The sequence below is a fragment of the Musa acuminata genome, chromosome BXJ1-4 (genome assembly GCF_036884655.1).
Source record: "Musa acuminata AAA Group cultivar baxijiao chromosome BXJ1-4, Cavendish_Baxijiao_AAA, whole genome shotgun sequence".
NCBI classification, from domain to species: Eukaryota; Viridiplantae; Streptophyta; class Magnoliopsida; order Zingiberales; family Musaceae; genus Musa; species Musa acuminata.
In genome coordinates this window covers 10,835,160-10,851,445 of record NC_088330.1, presented here as the reverse complement: position 1 = coordinate 10,851,445, position 16,286 = coordinate 10,835,160, and the positions used below count along the sequence as shown (strand labels likewise).

The 16,286-nt window shown below is 42.9% G+C and overlaps 1 protein-coding gene and 1 pseudogene across 1 annotated transcript; both read right to left on the bottom strand.

The window, feature by feature from the left end:
• Positions 1 to 71: 71 nt before the first annotated feature.
• On the bottom strand, positions 72 to 4,611 carry LOC103973478 (ATP synthase subunit beta, mitochondrial-like; annotated as a pseudogene).
• Positions 4,612 to 5,191: 580 nt separating this feature from the next.
• LOC103981356 (sec-independent protein translocase protein TATC, chloroplastic) lies at positions 5,192 to 10,038 on the bottom strand. Its single transcript, XM_009398064.3, has 4 exons — positions 9,681 to 10,038; positions 6,484 to 6,785; positions 5,683 to 5,973; positions 5,192 to 5,536 (listed from the first exon to the last, which is right to left on the bottom strand). Exons 1-4 carry the CDS (start codon positions 9,958 to 9,960, stop codon positions 5,327 to 5,329), a joined length of 1,083 nt encoding a protein of 360 aa, XP_009396339.2. The 5' UTR covers positions 9,961 to 10,038; the 3' UTR covers positions 5,192 to 5,326.
• Positions 10,039 to 16,286: the final 6,248 nt, after the last annotated feature.

Here is a 16,286-nt window from a genome sequence, read left to right as displayed (position 1 = left end):
TTAAAGAAATATTAATTCACTCCTTGTAATTCATTAATCAAGAAAATTATGCAACTGGTAAAAGAAACATATTAAACCAGAAGGTAAGAACCACTAGAGAAACAAACTACATGGTTCAGTGACTGGTACAAAATACACATTTGGATACAGTTTGGAGTGCAAATGTCTCATGCAAGAAAAAAACGAGTCGCTGCATATACTTATCGTGCCAAGAAGATCTGAGAGTTCATTTTTGGCTCTCTCGGAAGAAGATAAAAAATCCGGCCAGCATTAAAACAAAGAAAAAGCTGTCTACGGAAATGCAATTTTTCTTGATCGCAGGTGGTCCCATAGGCTATATCGCTCCAGTTTCTGAATGAGGAGAGAAATTTCTATCATGACGCTGACTCCTTTGCAATCTTCTTGGCCTTGGCGATGACTTCCTCGGTACCTCCAACCATGTAAAATGACTGTTCGGGTAAGTCATCGTATTTCCCATCCAGAACACCCTGCAAAATCATTATACAGAATAATCATCTGTGACAGAAACTCGTACCATGGCACAAAGGAATTTAATACATAGAACTTAAACGAACTAGACCATCCCAACTAGAAACTTAGAGAGATTTGCAAGTAATGGGCTAAAGATCTCCTCCGAAACTCTTGATCAGCGAGGTAGCTGCTCTTGATGTTCTTGTTTAGATTGAGAGAAAAAAATAGTAAAAATTATTTTTTTGTCGCTAACAGGACAAGTAACAACAACATAAATGGAATAGCTAATTCTACCAATTCTGTTGTACTGACCATTCTGTGAATCACGCTGATTGACTAAACAGATATATTTATTTGACTAGTTGATTATATTTATTCTCCATCCAAAAATCCTAGTTGGTCATATTTATTCTCCATCCTAACATTTTTAGATATCATGGCAAGTTGTACTGTCCTGTATATTTGGGGTGCATGGAATTATAGCTCTTGGTTATCATCCTAAAAATGTTATTGAGAAAACAACAAACAAAAAAATACATATACATTCTAAATGTAATCCACATGTAACTTTTTCAAGTGGCATAAATAGATCATTAGCAACACTGATCACTGGAAAAAAAAATTGTTCGAAGGAAAGCAAAGATTTCAAGAAACAAAACATGACACACACACACACACACACACACACACACACACACACACACACACACACACATATATATATATATATATATATATGCAACAAATAAGTTGCTACACTTGTCATATTATTCTTCACATGAACTATTCACAAATCCTTGGTTAATGAGAAGTTGGAATTAACCAACGCCAACATCCAAACAGAAACTTGTAGCTGGATAATTCTAACCATGCCTGGCAGTTTTGATCTATATCGTGTTATGTAGATGGCAGTTGACTCCAAGCACCATAGGCAACAAACATGTAGGTTCACTAATACTAATTAGATATTGTAAAAATCATGATAATGGTGAAATTAATCTGAAGCTACCAATTCTGAACTATCAACAGCCCACCTAAAACAAAATGTTGAGCTGTTGAAGGGTTCAATAATCTTACCCTTTCACAAACTCCATTTTTAAAATGATTTATTATTTAATCATCCGAAAAGAAATTTGCACAATAACAATGGCTAGAACCTTGGTGTGCGCACTTACCAATCTAAAGACAATAAGTAATGATATATTGTCTTTCAAGACAAATTTGCTAACATGATTTCAGTAAAATAAGATCACATCATGAATCAGTAACACTGTGTAAAGGTATATTCCTAACCTGGAAACTGTTCATGCTCTCCTTCAATTCGACATATTTTCCAGGTGCACCAGTGAACACTTCAGCAACATGAAAAGGCTGGCTCAGGAACCCCTGGATCTTTCGAACACGAGCAACAGTCAACTTATCATCTTCACTAAGCTCATCCATTCCAAGAATTGCAATAATATCTTGGAGATTTTTATAATTCTGAAGGACTTTTTGAACACCACGAGCAGTGTTGTAGTGTTCTTCCCCTAACACATGTGGAGAAAGCATTCTTGATGTGGAGTCAAGAGGATCAACAGCAAGATAAATACCAAGCTCGGAAATCTAATGAGTCAAACATAAATGTTAGAAGAATCACATCAAATCATTAAATAATATTAAGAACTCCAAAAGAAGGTATTATTATAGACAACTATGTTATCAACCTGTCGCGACAACACAGTTGTAGCATCAAGATGGGCAAAAGTAGTTGCTGGAGCAGGATCTGTCAAATTATCGGCAGGCACATAAATAGCTTGCACTGAGGTGATGGAACCTTTCTTTGTTGTCGTGATACGCTCTTGCAGTCCTCGAAGATCAGTAGCAAGAGTTGGTTGATAACCAACAGCAGATGGAATACGACCAAGTAAGGCAGGCACTTCAGAGTTTGCCTAGGTAGTTGAAGATATATGAGAAAATATTCTGCTAACAAACAATTTCATCATGAGGAAAAACACACCTGAATTCATAGCTTACTTGGGTAAACCGAAAGATGTTGTCAATAAAGAGAAGCACATCTTGTCCTTCAGCATCTCGGAAGTGCTCAGCAACTGTCAGCCCAGTCAAACCAACACGCGCACGAGCACCAGGGGGCTCATTCATTTGGCCATAAACAAGAGCGCATTTACTCTCACTCTGAGGTACAAAACAATTAGATCACAAACACAGCTTCAGGAAGGCAACAAAGGAGTGCAAAAGAATAGAGGCATCAAAGATAATGAGATTTCTCAAGCATGGACCTGTTTGTCTCCAAGCTTAATGACACCACTCTCGATCATCTCCCTGTACAGGTCATTACCCTCACGAGTACGCTTGCCAACACCAGCAAAGACAGAAAAACCACCTAAAATCCAAAAAATTAACAAATATAACAATTAAAAACAAGTTGGAAACTTAAATGAATATATCTCAACAGGACTAACCATAAGCCTTTGCAACATTGTTGATCAGTTCTATGATAAGTACAGTCTTTCCCACACCAGCTCCACCAAAGAGCCCGATCTTTCCACCCCTTTGATAAGGTGCCAGGAGATCTACAACCTGGCAATTTCAGAGAAATAAAGACTTCTGTTTCAGGAAAAAAAATTAATACTACGACTGGATATGGGGGAAGAGCATTAAAAAATTGCCTTAATGCCAGTAACAAGAGTTTGTTGTTCTGTTGCTTGTTCAACAAAAGCAGGTGCTTCACGATGGATGGGAAGGAAGTGACTAGTCTCTGTTCATAAAAGAGAGGATTATACATCAGACAAATGAAGACAGAATTTGAAGACATTATTCATTAAAAATATTATCAAACTAGAACAAATTGACACTCTTACCTATTTCAGCCTTCTCATCAATTGGTTCCCCAATAACATTCATGATCAAGAGTAGCCCTACCGACAGGAACCTAACAATTTAACCAACCACAATAAGTGTAAAAAGTCAAGAATCATATGAATCAGAGTCATCAAGATTATATATTTGTCAAACAACAATCAATTTTCTTATTGATGCCAATTCTACAAGCAAATTGTCATTACAAAACCTCTTGGAAAAAATTAACAGAAAATTTTGAGCAAGTCCAGCAATAAACAGCCAGACATGATTAACCTGCCATGCAAACCAACCTAGAAGCATCTACTTGCTTACATAAATGCAAACCAAGTACAAAGGAAAGAATTTTTTTCTTATAGGACACAGCTGCCATCCTTGCAAGTAGAGAAGCCAAGCGCCACGGCAGGTGGGTTTTACTCAATCTGCACCCATCTTACCACTCAAAAATCATACCCTGTACCTGCCCTAAGCCTGACCCAGATTAAGAAATATCAGACCATTCCCAAGCTGCACAAAAACTAACAGTATAGGGTTCCACTGACTAGCCATGAGATACATATTTAACTTTATCTAACGACGAAAGCATTACTTTTTCCAGCATTATCGTCCAATTGGTTGCTTCGTCGCAAGAAGACATCGAAGATACACTGAAAGATGTTGTTGTTTTGATTATGCAGTCATTTCAATCAAAGAATAAGGGATGATGCATACAGTGATAGGAGATCCGGTGTTGAGAACCCTCTGGCCGCGTACAAGACCCTCAGTACCGTCCATGGCGATGGTCCTCACCATGTTCTCCCCCAGGTGCTGCGCGACCTCGAGGACCAGCCGGATCTGGTTGTCGAGCACCTCCAGCGCCGTCAGGATCGGCGGCAGCCCCGCATCGAATCTGACGTCGACGACGGCGCCGATCACCTGGCAGACCTTCCCAATCGCGCCGGCGCCAGTGAACTCGTCCATGATCTTGCCGCTTGGCCCGGCGGGGGCCTTGGCCGGGGGCGGCGTGGGCTGAGAAGCTGCCACGGATGCGGTGGCATATTCGACAGCGCGGGAGAGGAGGAATGCAACGGGGGAGGGTCTCGGAGCGGCCCTATAGATGGGGCAGGTTGCAGCGGCGGATCTGAGGGCGGGGCCCCGGCGGGTGGATGAGCGTAGGAGCGAGGAGAGGAGGCGGCGGGAGGCCATTGCGGCCAGGCGTAGACGACACCAGGGAAGGAGAAGCGGCGGACCTGCTCTATTATATTCCCTGTTCGCGGCTCAAAAGCAGAGCGCCGAGGAGAGAGAGAGAGGAGTGAAGAAAGCGGACGTTTAAATGGGCGAGTGAAGTGGATTTATGGAATCGTTGGAGTCCGGCCGGGTTCGGGCTTTCGGATTCCCTCCAACTAATATCGCAAATGGGCACCCATCCATCGTCCTTCCGCACATCTTGGCCGCTCATCTCATCCATTAACCATGCTTTCGACTTGAAGTTACTCGTAACGTGGACGATCGAGATACTGTTTCTATAAAATGGACGGTCGGGATGGAGAATTAGAAACACTGTGTGTGATTGGTTTTATATATATATATATATATATATATATATATATATATATATATATATATATATATATATATATATATATTCCAGAGGATGCCAACTCCGAAATACAGATTAAACTCAATAATTAGGACACCAAAGTCGATTAAACTACATATTAAATGGAACAAAATGGATTGTCATTACATGAGCTTTTTATTGTGTATTAATCCTTGTAATACCAAATCATACTGCATACTAGTCCTGAATTGTTACAATAACAAGATAGGCTATTGTCCAAGTTTGGATATGATCAGTTAACAAACACTTCAAAGACTGCAATTGGAAAGATCTAAATGGCCTACAAGAAATATACACTGAATGTAAACAGTAATGTCGCATGTAAAGGAGATGTGCCTCATATTTTGATACACATAATTTCCCTGGTGAAGATAAAACATGCACAAGATGATTGGATTAACGACCTATTAATTTGACCATCCATGCACCACCCAAGTAGAGACCCAGCAGAGGCCCTGCCAGTAGCATCTGCGTCAGGGGATCGGTCGATGGGGTAAGAATGGCAGCGGCAATAACGGCACCAACCACGACGTATCTCCAGATCGATAACATTTGGTCCCCGGACACCAGACCAACCTGCCCTAGTAGAAGCTGGATAACAGGAACCTGCAAAAGCAAGATTGTTCAAGTATGCCATGCATTTTTGCAGTAGTACACGCAGAAAAAATGATGGAATTAAAAGTGTGTTTTAAGTTAATAGTCTGCAGCAGCTAACATGGAAAACATAACTTTACAGGATCATGAAACATTACCTGAAAAGACAGTCCTGTGCTGAACATAAGAACGAGAACAAACTCAAAGTATTGATCGATGGACCACAACGACTCCACAGCACCTTCCGCATAGTTCACGAAGAAATTCAAGGCTGCAGGAGTTAGAACAGCATAGGAGAATGCAATGCCAGCATAGAAAAGGACAGAGGAGCCCAAGACAATGGGTCCTAGGAACTTCCTCTCATCCTTTGTTAGACCAGGAAGAACAAAAGCTATGATCTCATAAAGAATGACAGGACTCCCCAGAAGAAGACCACAGTAACCAGATACCTGTGTGACAACAACATACTGTTTAAGCTGGCACAATCACATCTATCAACTTGACTGATATCAAACAAGAGACAAAAAGAAAGCTAGCTGAAAGTTGTACAGAACATCTAAGAAGTGAGAAGCCAAATCACAGAATAGAAGTGTTAAGCTACAGATGCACTATTCTTTTCCCAAAGACTCAACAAACCATTCCCCATCATCAAAAGAACACAGAATAAGAGTAAAATGGATATGTTTATAAGTCAATGATATTCAGCTAAGGTCACTAAATGTTAATAGTGATTGCTGAGAAGAATAGGCTTCTGAACATAAGAATGCTTACTAGATGTGTCAAAGGACAATGAGCTTTTGTAAGGAACAAGAAGCAAAATTCATGTGGTCATAATGCACAGAATATCTATAGCATCAACTTTGAAAAGACTGGCACATCTAGCTAAACAGCAATCATTTCAGTTGTAAGCATCCAAAAAATTAGTTACGGCACCTGAAGCCATGGAGAAAACACTTTACCTTTAGAGTGGTAAAGAAAAATTCTCCAGGTGATAACTGCAGAAAGCGAACTCCTTGTGAACTAACAGGCTCTTCAAGGAGTATGATCAAATCCTTAGAAAAAACAAAGCAGCCTAACATAGCAGCTCCCAAAGCCAAAACTGAGACAAAAATTCTCTCGCGAAGCTCTTCTAAATGGTCAAATATGCTCATTTCTTTATCATCTGGAAGAAGCTCTTTGCTGGGATAGAGAAAGTTATAAACAGAGTTTTGCTCACCATCCTGCTTCATACTCTGCAATGGATCTTTACTCATGTTTTCAGCTGCACCAAAAGCAGTAACTGTTTTAGGCCAATTTAAACTTCAAGAAAACTGATTTTGGCCGCAGGTAAATACTTAAGAGGAAGCTGTATGAAATTAATAAGCTGAGGGAAGTGACACTGTCATGCATGAGACGTAAAAGAAAGTTCAAGTCCTAGATTTGTAAAAGCTTGCAAAAGAGTTATTTAAGTCACCTGAGCCTGAACATACAACAGTGGGTGCAGAATGCTGAGATCGACCAAGTCATGTTGAAGAAAACAACAGAAAACTGACATCTAGGTGTTAGTTCATACAGATGGGAAAAAGAACTCCCACACAATTTTCTGAGGGCTAATAGAAATATGAGACAGCTGCAAACTTGTGCTTGAATCTCAAGATTGGAAGCACAGCATTGGAGGTTGTGCACTTGCAACAGAATGTTATGGAACTACAGCCCTTATTCTCAAGACAAGGGCATCTTTTCTTGGTTCCTTTTTCCCAATGCCACACAGGGAAGTGCCAAAAAGTATATCACATTCAGAAAAGAAGGTATACAGCCCTAATGTCTCCAAACATCTAATGATATCTTCTATAATGTACTAGATCTACAGGCCTGTCTCAATTTCTGATCATATGTAAGATTGATCATATTTGACATAGCAATGAATGGCGAATCATAGCACATATCCTATAACTTCTAACCACAGCATGACCAGTCAATGCAAACTGATATCCTTCAAAGCTGAAGTCATGCCTAGATCTCCTTAACTGAGAATTTGCCCTCTCTTTCAAGTTTGCAGTGATAAATATTTATGAACGCAAGAACGACACCAAGCTTATTTCAATTCCAAATGGATGAGTTTGTATCATCTCAAGTTCTCAAGTAAGGGACAAGCATGGCATAATCATGGCGAAGGCTGGCTTTGATTGGCCAAAAGGTCAAGCTTACTAATACTATATTCAGCAATTCCTCCGTCAGCTGAGTAGTGGAGGATCTCCAGAAATGCAACCTTTGGCAAGTGTTGCAATCAATTTGTACAATAGGGAAAGCACCTAAAAGAGATGTAGATATACAACAGCACACCTGCTCGGTAATCCAATAAGCATTGTAACATAGATTGGAAGAAGGTAATGATTGATGTAAGTAGAAAAATCAACTCTGAGGCACATTATGTGACCACTGGGTCAAAATTAAATCCAGTTTTGGTTGCAATTGCAAGCCAGCATTCAACAGTTAGAATTTACAATGGTGTCCATTCTGAATCATTTAAGTCTTCGGCCATTTGCCAGAGAAAAACAATTTAAATCCAAGAGGCACTACTATTCACTATGTGATTTCTGTATTTCAAATTTAACTAACCAAACTCACAAGGAATAGCTACACATATCGGCTTGAGATATGATCATGATGGAAGGACAAAAGCTGGTCAAAAAGAAGAGTTTGTTTGTTCACTCTTGAAAATTGGTTTGGTACATATTAACCTCATCAATCAAAGGCCACTGGATTGGATCTGTTGTTGCTATGTATTATGTCACCTAATCAGAAGTCAGCAAAAGATGATAGTTGTCAATATCATTTTCAAAATAATAGGCTTCCCATAGTGAGTGCACCTTCAATATCACCATCAAATGAATCAACACATGCTCAGCTTAGACTTCTCTAAATGCACAAGCCTCTTTTCTTTTTCATCATTGAAGCTCTAATCCTGCTAGCTGTAATGGTAGAAAAACCATGGGTTGAAAGGACTCCATCTGACCGTGATTAACATACCAGACAGTGTGAATGGCAAAGAGCACCATACTAAGTATGTCAATCCATGCTGGCTCAAGCCAATGCAACAACATGGACCTACACTTAGGGCTAGGTAAGCCAAAAACATGTGTTAACAAACAATGGACATATGGCACTTTATGATATGACAAAGGAAGCCATGTTTCTTACAAAAAGAACATCTCAGTCATCATGGGATGGCATGCTATACCTTCTAATTTAATTTCTTAAGGAGTTCCAATTAAAGCCTAATTCAAAATGTTCCAAGAGAGAGAAAAAATATTCCAACAAAATGAAGTAACCTCGGCTAGCTCCATTTTGTTTGACTTGTGAATCATGCAATGCTGCATATCTTGATTCCAAAAAGGATCAAACCATCAAATCCATATTTACACTAGAGATATCTCATCCTGCTTGGAGGCATATATGTCTATCCTTCAATAAACCTGATGGCATACCCTGTGATGTCCCCTCCAATGACAAAAAAGTTCTCAACCGCATGAAATGATACAATGGACGAACATGGGATGTGATCACTCAAAAAACCGTTTGTTAACTTCTTTGTTCTATCATAATACTAGGAATTGAAGAGAGAATAAACTAAAAGGAAAAATTCTACTCATTAGCAGAAATAGGTTCAAATTATTAGCAGACAGAAATTTCGGTGTACAACCAGCTCAGCTCCACAAATGCCTCGGGAACTCATCCGTCACATCCTTTTTGGGCATTTCAGTTGTTAAGTGCTTCGGTGCATTATTTTCTTGACTCGCTTTAGGTGTTCCAACCTAGGATTCTACTAACTACTAGATGACTTTTTTTTTTTTTTTTTTTTACTTTTGTAGTCCAACGACCGACTTACAAAAGTCCGCTGGCTGAAACTTAATAGATCATTCCAAATCCCCAAACTTTTAAGAGGACTGATAATGTACGAGATCATTACTTATCAGAATAGAACCATTCATGGAATGGCTGCTTGGAAGTGCAGCAACTGTTCTTCGAAAACACGAAAAGATGCAAACTTGGAAGCAATTCCGAGGAAAAAACCTCATCTTGGAGCCAACAGAATGAAGAAAACGAAAGAAATTGTCGAAATATCATAACAAGAATAAAAAGGCAACAAAAAAGTAGAAAATGCTCGAGAGGGTACCGGGCCTTTCTTCGACCGCGGCGCCGACGCCAGCGGGGAGCTGCGTGGGCGGATCCTGCTGCTGCTGCCCCCCTTGCGGGGCATCGTCTTGGAGGAGGGCGGTGCAGATGAGGCGATGCCTGCTGGAAGGCTTCGGAGAGGTGATGGAGCTCCAGAAGAAGGACGGCGCGACGCTGATCCGCGCGACATCGCCCCAGTGGTTTGGTGGGCGGAGGCGGCGTCGCCGACAGCAGCAAGAGGGTTGCGGATGGGATGCAAGCGAAAGAATCGTGCTACCCATCTCTCTCTCTCTCTCTCTCTCTCCGGAAGTTCGTTTTCGTTTTCGCTTCGTTTTGGGAAATTAGGGGGTTCTTATGACGGCTTTCTCTGTGCTCCTCTTATTTTTGGGGTTTTATTATTATTATTATTATTTTTTCTGTGTCCGATATTTTTTTCGTGACAACTCACGAAAGAAACACGTGCGCTGCACGCTTCAGTAACCAGGCGATTCCATTGGTTTTTTACTGCACAATGCAATTAAGACCCATCATTTTTTCCATTTTGTAATTTTATTATTTAATATTGACTTCTTAAGATGATAAAAATATCATGACTAGTTAATTCCTCTGTTACTCTCTTTTTTTTTCTGTTGATATATATATATGAGAGATTTTTTTGGTAAATATGTTTCCTATTTATATTTTTTATTTTATTTTTTTAATATTCTTAATTATATAAATATCCTAACTTAATTCCAACAAACTCTTTCAACTCTTTTCGTCTCATTTTATTATTATTATTATTGTTAATGATAGCAACGATATCATTATTATTGTTAATCAGGGGGAAGACGGATCGGGTCGGATTGATCAACCAAACCGCAAGACTGAGTTCACAGTTCGGATTCGGGTCAGAAATTGCACTCATCTGGTATCTTTTTCCTACCGGAGCTCCACCAAGCGGACCCGTTAAGAGGTGCAACTGCAGCGCGGATCCACCGGCCGAAGGTGCTCATCGAACCCCTAAACCCCTCGGATGTCTTCCGTCACCACCCATGCCTCCACCATCACCTCCCTCGCTCCGTCGACGCGTGCCACCACCACCACCACCTCCTCTACCTTCTACACGAGGAAAGGGGCTTTGCTACTAGGCAAACACTCTTCTCAATCTCTTCCAATCATAAAGGTTCTTGCTTCATCACTTTCTTTTGGTTTCTTTGCTTGCTTTTATAGAGATTATTCGAGTTGTGAAATACGATCGTCTTTAGTTTATTCTCTTATTCTCATTTAAGAATTTTGTCGTATTTTTCTTCTCCTCTGATTATGATTTTAATTGCCCTTCGTCGTTTGAGGTATGTTGTAGATTTTGAACCCTTGCATAAGGTTTGTATGAGAGTGGACAAGCGAGAGAGAAACCTCTGCCTTGATTACAGTCTGCTGCTACGATATCCAAAAGGAAAGGGCACATGTCATATAGCCGTGCTGACACCTGCTACATGCTTAAGATGAGATGGCAATCGGCAATAAGAAATGTTAATTGGTTTTGCTTTTCAATTTAGTACAATAATTCTAATTCCTTAATTATTAACTGCCTCTAGTTTTCTCCTTTATTTTCTTTTCTTTCTTAGTCTATTAATTGTTTCTAGTTTAGATGTACGTACATCTCAATCCTATAAATATAGCTCTTGTGCCATGACTACCAAAACAAAGTGAATAGAGTTATGTCTTAGCTTTTGGATGTCCAGCATCCTTGAGTGATTTCTTAATTTTCTTTGTAATGATTTGTTTGATATTGACTTTATGTTTATTTTGATTTGGTATTGTTTGTATCCACTTGTAATGTTGTTTTTCTATTAATTGGATAATGCAACCCCATCGTAAATTTATCAGATGAACACTTACAAGAAAAAGTCTGCTTATTTTTCATTTGTTCATCTTGGACAAGAGGGAATCTTGTTGGACTTCATTGTATTGTAATTTAGGATATATTGTCTTCTTTCTTCTTTCAGGTTAGGGTTCTGTTATACTGAGAGTTTGCCAGGTAGAGATGGAGGTTTCAGAAGAAGTGAGAGAAATAAGCAGTAGTAATCGCGCGATGTGCCTTTTGACTGACCCTGAAGGGGAGCCCCTTGGGGCTCCTCTCTATCTCCCACAGAATGCTGGACCACCACAGCTCCAGGAAATAGTCAACAAACTGCTGAAGAATGTAATCTCAAAGATATCCTGTCTTTTTTTGCTTTTGATTATATTACTTGATAGTCTTGATTTACTTTCTTTTTCTTTGTTTTGTAGTCGTCTTTGAAAACTTTGATTAGTCATGGATCCTCTGGTAAAGAAATTCACTTGTTTCCTTTTTTCGTTTATTAGGAGGAAAATATGCCTTATGCATTTTACATATCAGTATGCCCCACCGTATTGACACATGATACATCGGTGCCGAATTGTCACGACCTTAGCTGGTTTTGCCTAAGGCGTGCGGCACCCTTGCGTGTCCGTCCGCAAAGGTCAGCCTCCCTGAAGCCTCCCATTGTCCCTTAGGACCACCAAAAGAGAGAACGGGTTAGAGAGAACGCCTCAAACGGGATCCACAAGCAAACATGTCCGAAAAACACTTCATAGACAATGCAAATTACAAACAGACTTTACAAGCTCTGAACAGTGGCACAACAAAGGGTAAAATGGTCCATTACAGACCGAAAAGCTCTCGCACGTGTCTACATGACACAACCTTTATTTACAAGCCTAAAGAGGCCACCAACCCAACTAAAATGGGACTTATAAGCCTTCGGCTGCCCCTCTACACACTGTACAAGGCATGAACATGCCAACAGACACGGACATACATAAGCATTACATCAAACACCTTGTTTCAAAGTTTGTCCGTGACATTCTCCCCCACTTATCCCTTCGACGTCCTCGTCGAAGCCTTTGTGAACACTGCAACTCTTCGCCTTTGCTGAGTCTTCCATCTTCTGCTCCAGCTGCAATGCGCCTCCTGGCTCCCCGTTGCTCTCCGCTGTTGTTTTTGAGTAGTCGAACCTTTGATCCGCCATGCTGTTTCAACTCGCCAATGACTCTGACTCTGGTGTGGGGTTGGCGGAGTTGTGTTGATCCTCGTTGATTCCTGCGGATCTCCCAGATGAAGGAAAAGACCATCCTTACTGCGCCAGTCTCTCAGAAATTCCACATGCTGCTTGAACTGGGTGGATGCTTGTTGGAGCTTTAACGAGCATCATCTCGCAAACTTCTGAAGTTTTGGGTCCTTCCTCCACAAAATCTGCTCATTGACTCTTCTTTCAGTTAGTTGTCACATCCAAGTAGGTTCGCATCACTTCCGCTTTCAATTGGCATTTCGTTGGGAAATGAAGCGGACAATCTACTCTCAGTAGCACTGATCACCGTTGGTGAGGATTTGACAACTATTGTCTTCCATTATCTTCGAAGGGTCTTTGATCTTATGCAGAGCTCCTCTGCTGGATAGATAAGAGAATTGGGGTACTCGGTTTCGCCCATTCTCTTAAGAGTTGAGAAGGCAAATGTTACTTGACTTCGCCCGCCTCCTCGAGGTTGTACTTCATGCATCGAGCTAGTTACTGGCCTTCGCCTGCTCTTTGCTCACACTTCTGAAGCACCTGAAGTGTTTGCACTCCTTGCATTGAGTTAGCTACTGTGATTCACCTTCTCAATGCCATCGAACTTCTGGAATGCGGGAAGTTTTCACCCCAACTTGGAGTAATTCTCTGATAGATGAGGTCGCCTCTGGGATTGTACCGTCTTCTCCATCAACCCTGCCGCCTACTCCACTGAGTAGCAAAGGTACAGCACCGCGTACTGCCTGCTTCGTTCCTTGGTCGTGCACTCTTGCATGACCCGAAGTCCTTCACTTACGGCTGTCTTGATGAGAAGCACACTGACACCGGTCTTACGAAGTTCCTCGGCCTCTGCCCTTCAGCCTTGTCCCGGTACTTGAAGATTGCCTCTGCATGCTCCACCTCCTCGGCCCCTTTCACGACCAAACGCTCTCCCTCCGTGAGAGCAAGGGATCAGTGACTTTCACGGAAGTCCCGCCTCTGCGGTACCATGGCGCTGCCATGCCCATGGCACTACTATCCGTCGCCTCGCCTCTGAATCTCTTTTCTTCATGATCAGTAGAGATGTCTCCGTGGCACTCCTCTGAGTCCACCTCCATTCTAACTGATGCTTGATTTTGGGTAGCTAAGTCCCTCTGGACTCGTCGTCGCTTCCTCGCCCCTTTCGACCCCTTGCTTCAACACCTCTGTGTTCTCCAAGCAGCTCCTTCTGGTCGATGGAAAGACAGACTGCACTCCCATGCATGGCCTCTGCCATCGCATTGTAGGGTTTGCACCGATTCTGTTCTCCATAGCTTCCTTGGTAGCAACGTTCGCTTACTCGGCCTTGTCCTCTGACTTACCGGGCTCCCTTAAGCGAATATGAGCTCTGGAGCAGTCCAACTCTCCAGCTGCTTCGATCATACCTCTGCATGATCAAGTCCCTCCCATGGAACTCACTGGTACTTGCATTCGAACTTTTCCCTTGGTGGAACACAGCCCCCATATGCTGATGACCAAGGTTTTCATCCGATGCAGAATTCGATGCACGCCCGGAAGACCCGCCTCTGCGGTACCATGGCCTTCACTCCTTGAATCCATAGCCCTTCTTGCCGTCGTGTTGTTCACCGAAGTGGAGCTCCCAGTAGCTCCCGATCATACCTCCATATGATCTCATCCCTCACGGGACCGTCGTGTGTATCGCATTGCCACGAACTGTTCCACCACGATCCGCTGCACCATGTCGCCTCCTGGTGACATCTCCATTGCATTCTGATCCTCGTGGAATAAACTCGAATTGTGAACCCTCCATGTGTGGCCTCTGCCAATACATCGCCAGGTCTCTTCCACCTTCGAGTTTGTTCGCTCCTTTGGCAATCGACCTTCATCCACCCACTCTTGGGTCACACCTAGATGAAGCACCGCTCTAGGACAGTCCGTCGCCTAGTAGCTCCCGAAGTCCCCCGACTTCGCTGCAATTGGTGCACCATTGTCTGGATCCTGGGCCTCTGCCCCTACCAGCACAATCTCCGCTGCGCACCGCTTCCTTCATAGCAACTCGAATGGCAACACTGTGGCATATTCTTCAAGAGTACCCGCCTCTGCGTCCTCTTGCCCCGTGCTAAGGCCTTCTGAACCCAACTTCGCCTCCGCAAATTGAGTCGCCTTAGTTCCTCCCTCAAATGCTTCTCCGAGATAAGGTGCATGTGCCCCGAAGCTCCCTTCGTCTTTGGCACCATGCAAGATGAGTCTGCTCCGTCAGAATGAAGGACCCATGGAACAACATGATCCTGCTCTTGCCTCTGCAAGTGTTCATGTCCTTGACCCCTGTCTAAGGAAAGCACTCTGCCTCTGCTCCATGTTCCAACTTCTCTGCTGGCTCCCTTCATGCGGCTTGGGTACTTCGCCAAGTTACACCCAAGTTGCTCCGCTCCCCGTTTTCGCATTGAGTCGATGGTGGCCCTCGTGCCCACCATTCCACGGGTCAGCCCTCCCTTGAGTCCGATCTCATATCGACTCCAAGTGTGCCTTCATCTGTATTGCTCCCCCACTTGATCTCGCAATGCATCCACCAATGCATTCTCTCAAGCGAGATCATGCGACGACTCCTCGCCGCTTGCTCAGTCCATCGAGCTTCGTGGAGTTGTTGTTTATTGAGGTACTCCTCCTCAACATGTGAAGTCCGTCTCACATGATTCTCCCTCTGGAGAGCTGAGACTTATCCCTCCTGGATAATTGTCCCATTGGAGCAACATCTCTCTTCGTTTCGGAGACCACCATCCCCTTGGACTACTCCGATCTGCTGAACAAACTGTGCATTGCTCTGCCTCCTGCAAACGCACTTGCTAGATTGCGACTCCCCGTCAATACAGCCCCCACTGCACCCCTCAAGGTCTAGCAACATGCTGAACTCGTTGCACACTTCAGCCTCCTACGGACGTATCCTTCACATGCCGAAGAGAAAGTTTCAATGCTCCATGGTGCCGAGTCTCGGCCGCCTTGGGATGGCCACGAACATTCCGTCGTCCGCATACAAGCCCATGCATGAGTACCAAAATCTTCGAGTTAGCAATTCCCCTCACCTCTGTGAGCTTTGCATAACTCTTTTGGTCGTTGAGCAACTCATTCCACCTTGCATGGTCTCATTCTTGCCAAGCGCCTCGCTTGCCTAGAGCACCATCAAGTATAGTTGTCAACGTTGAGCCGTAGCTCAAACTCAGCCATCCCAACCTTTGTGCGCTCCAAATTCTTCCAAGCTTGCATGTTCTCGTAGTGCCTCTTGCGCGAAGGGTTGGCCATTCCTCTGAATGCCAATCTCAGATGCCCGCTCCTCTGAGCGACTCTTTTCCCTACATCTCCATGCCCGTTTTCCCTCAAACGGTCGCGTGTGTGCTGACTGCCCTCAACGCAGCCCTGCTAGGTCCCCCACGTTTGCATGTCAAGTGTTTCTATGAGTGCTTGTCCCGCTCTGATACCAATTGTCACGACCTTAGCTGGTTTTGCCTAAGGCGTGCGGCACCCTTGCGTGTCCGTCCGCAAAGGTTAGCCTCCCCGAAGCC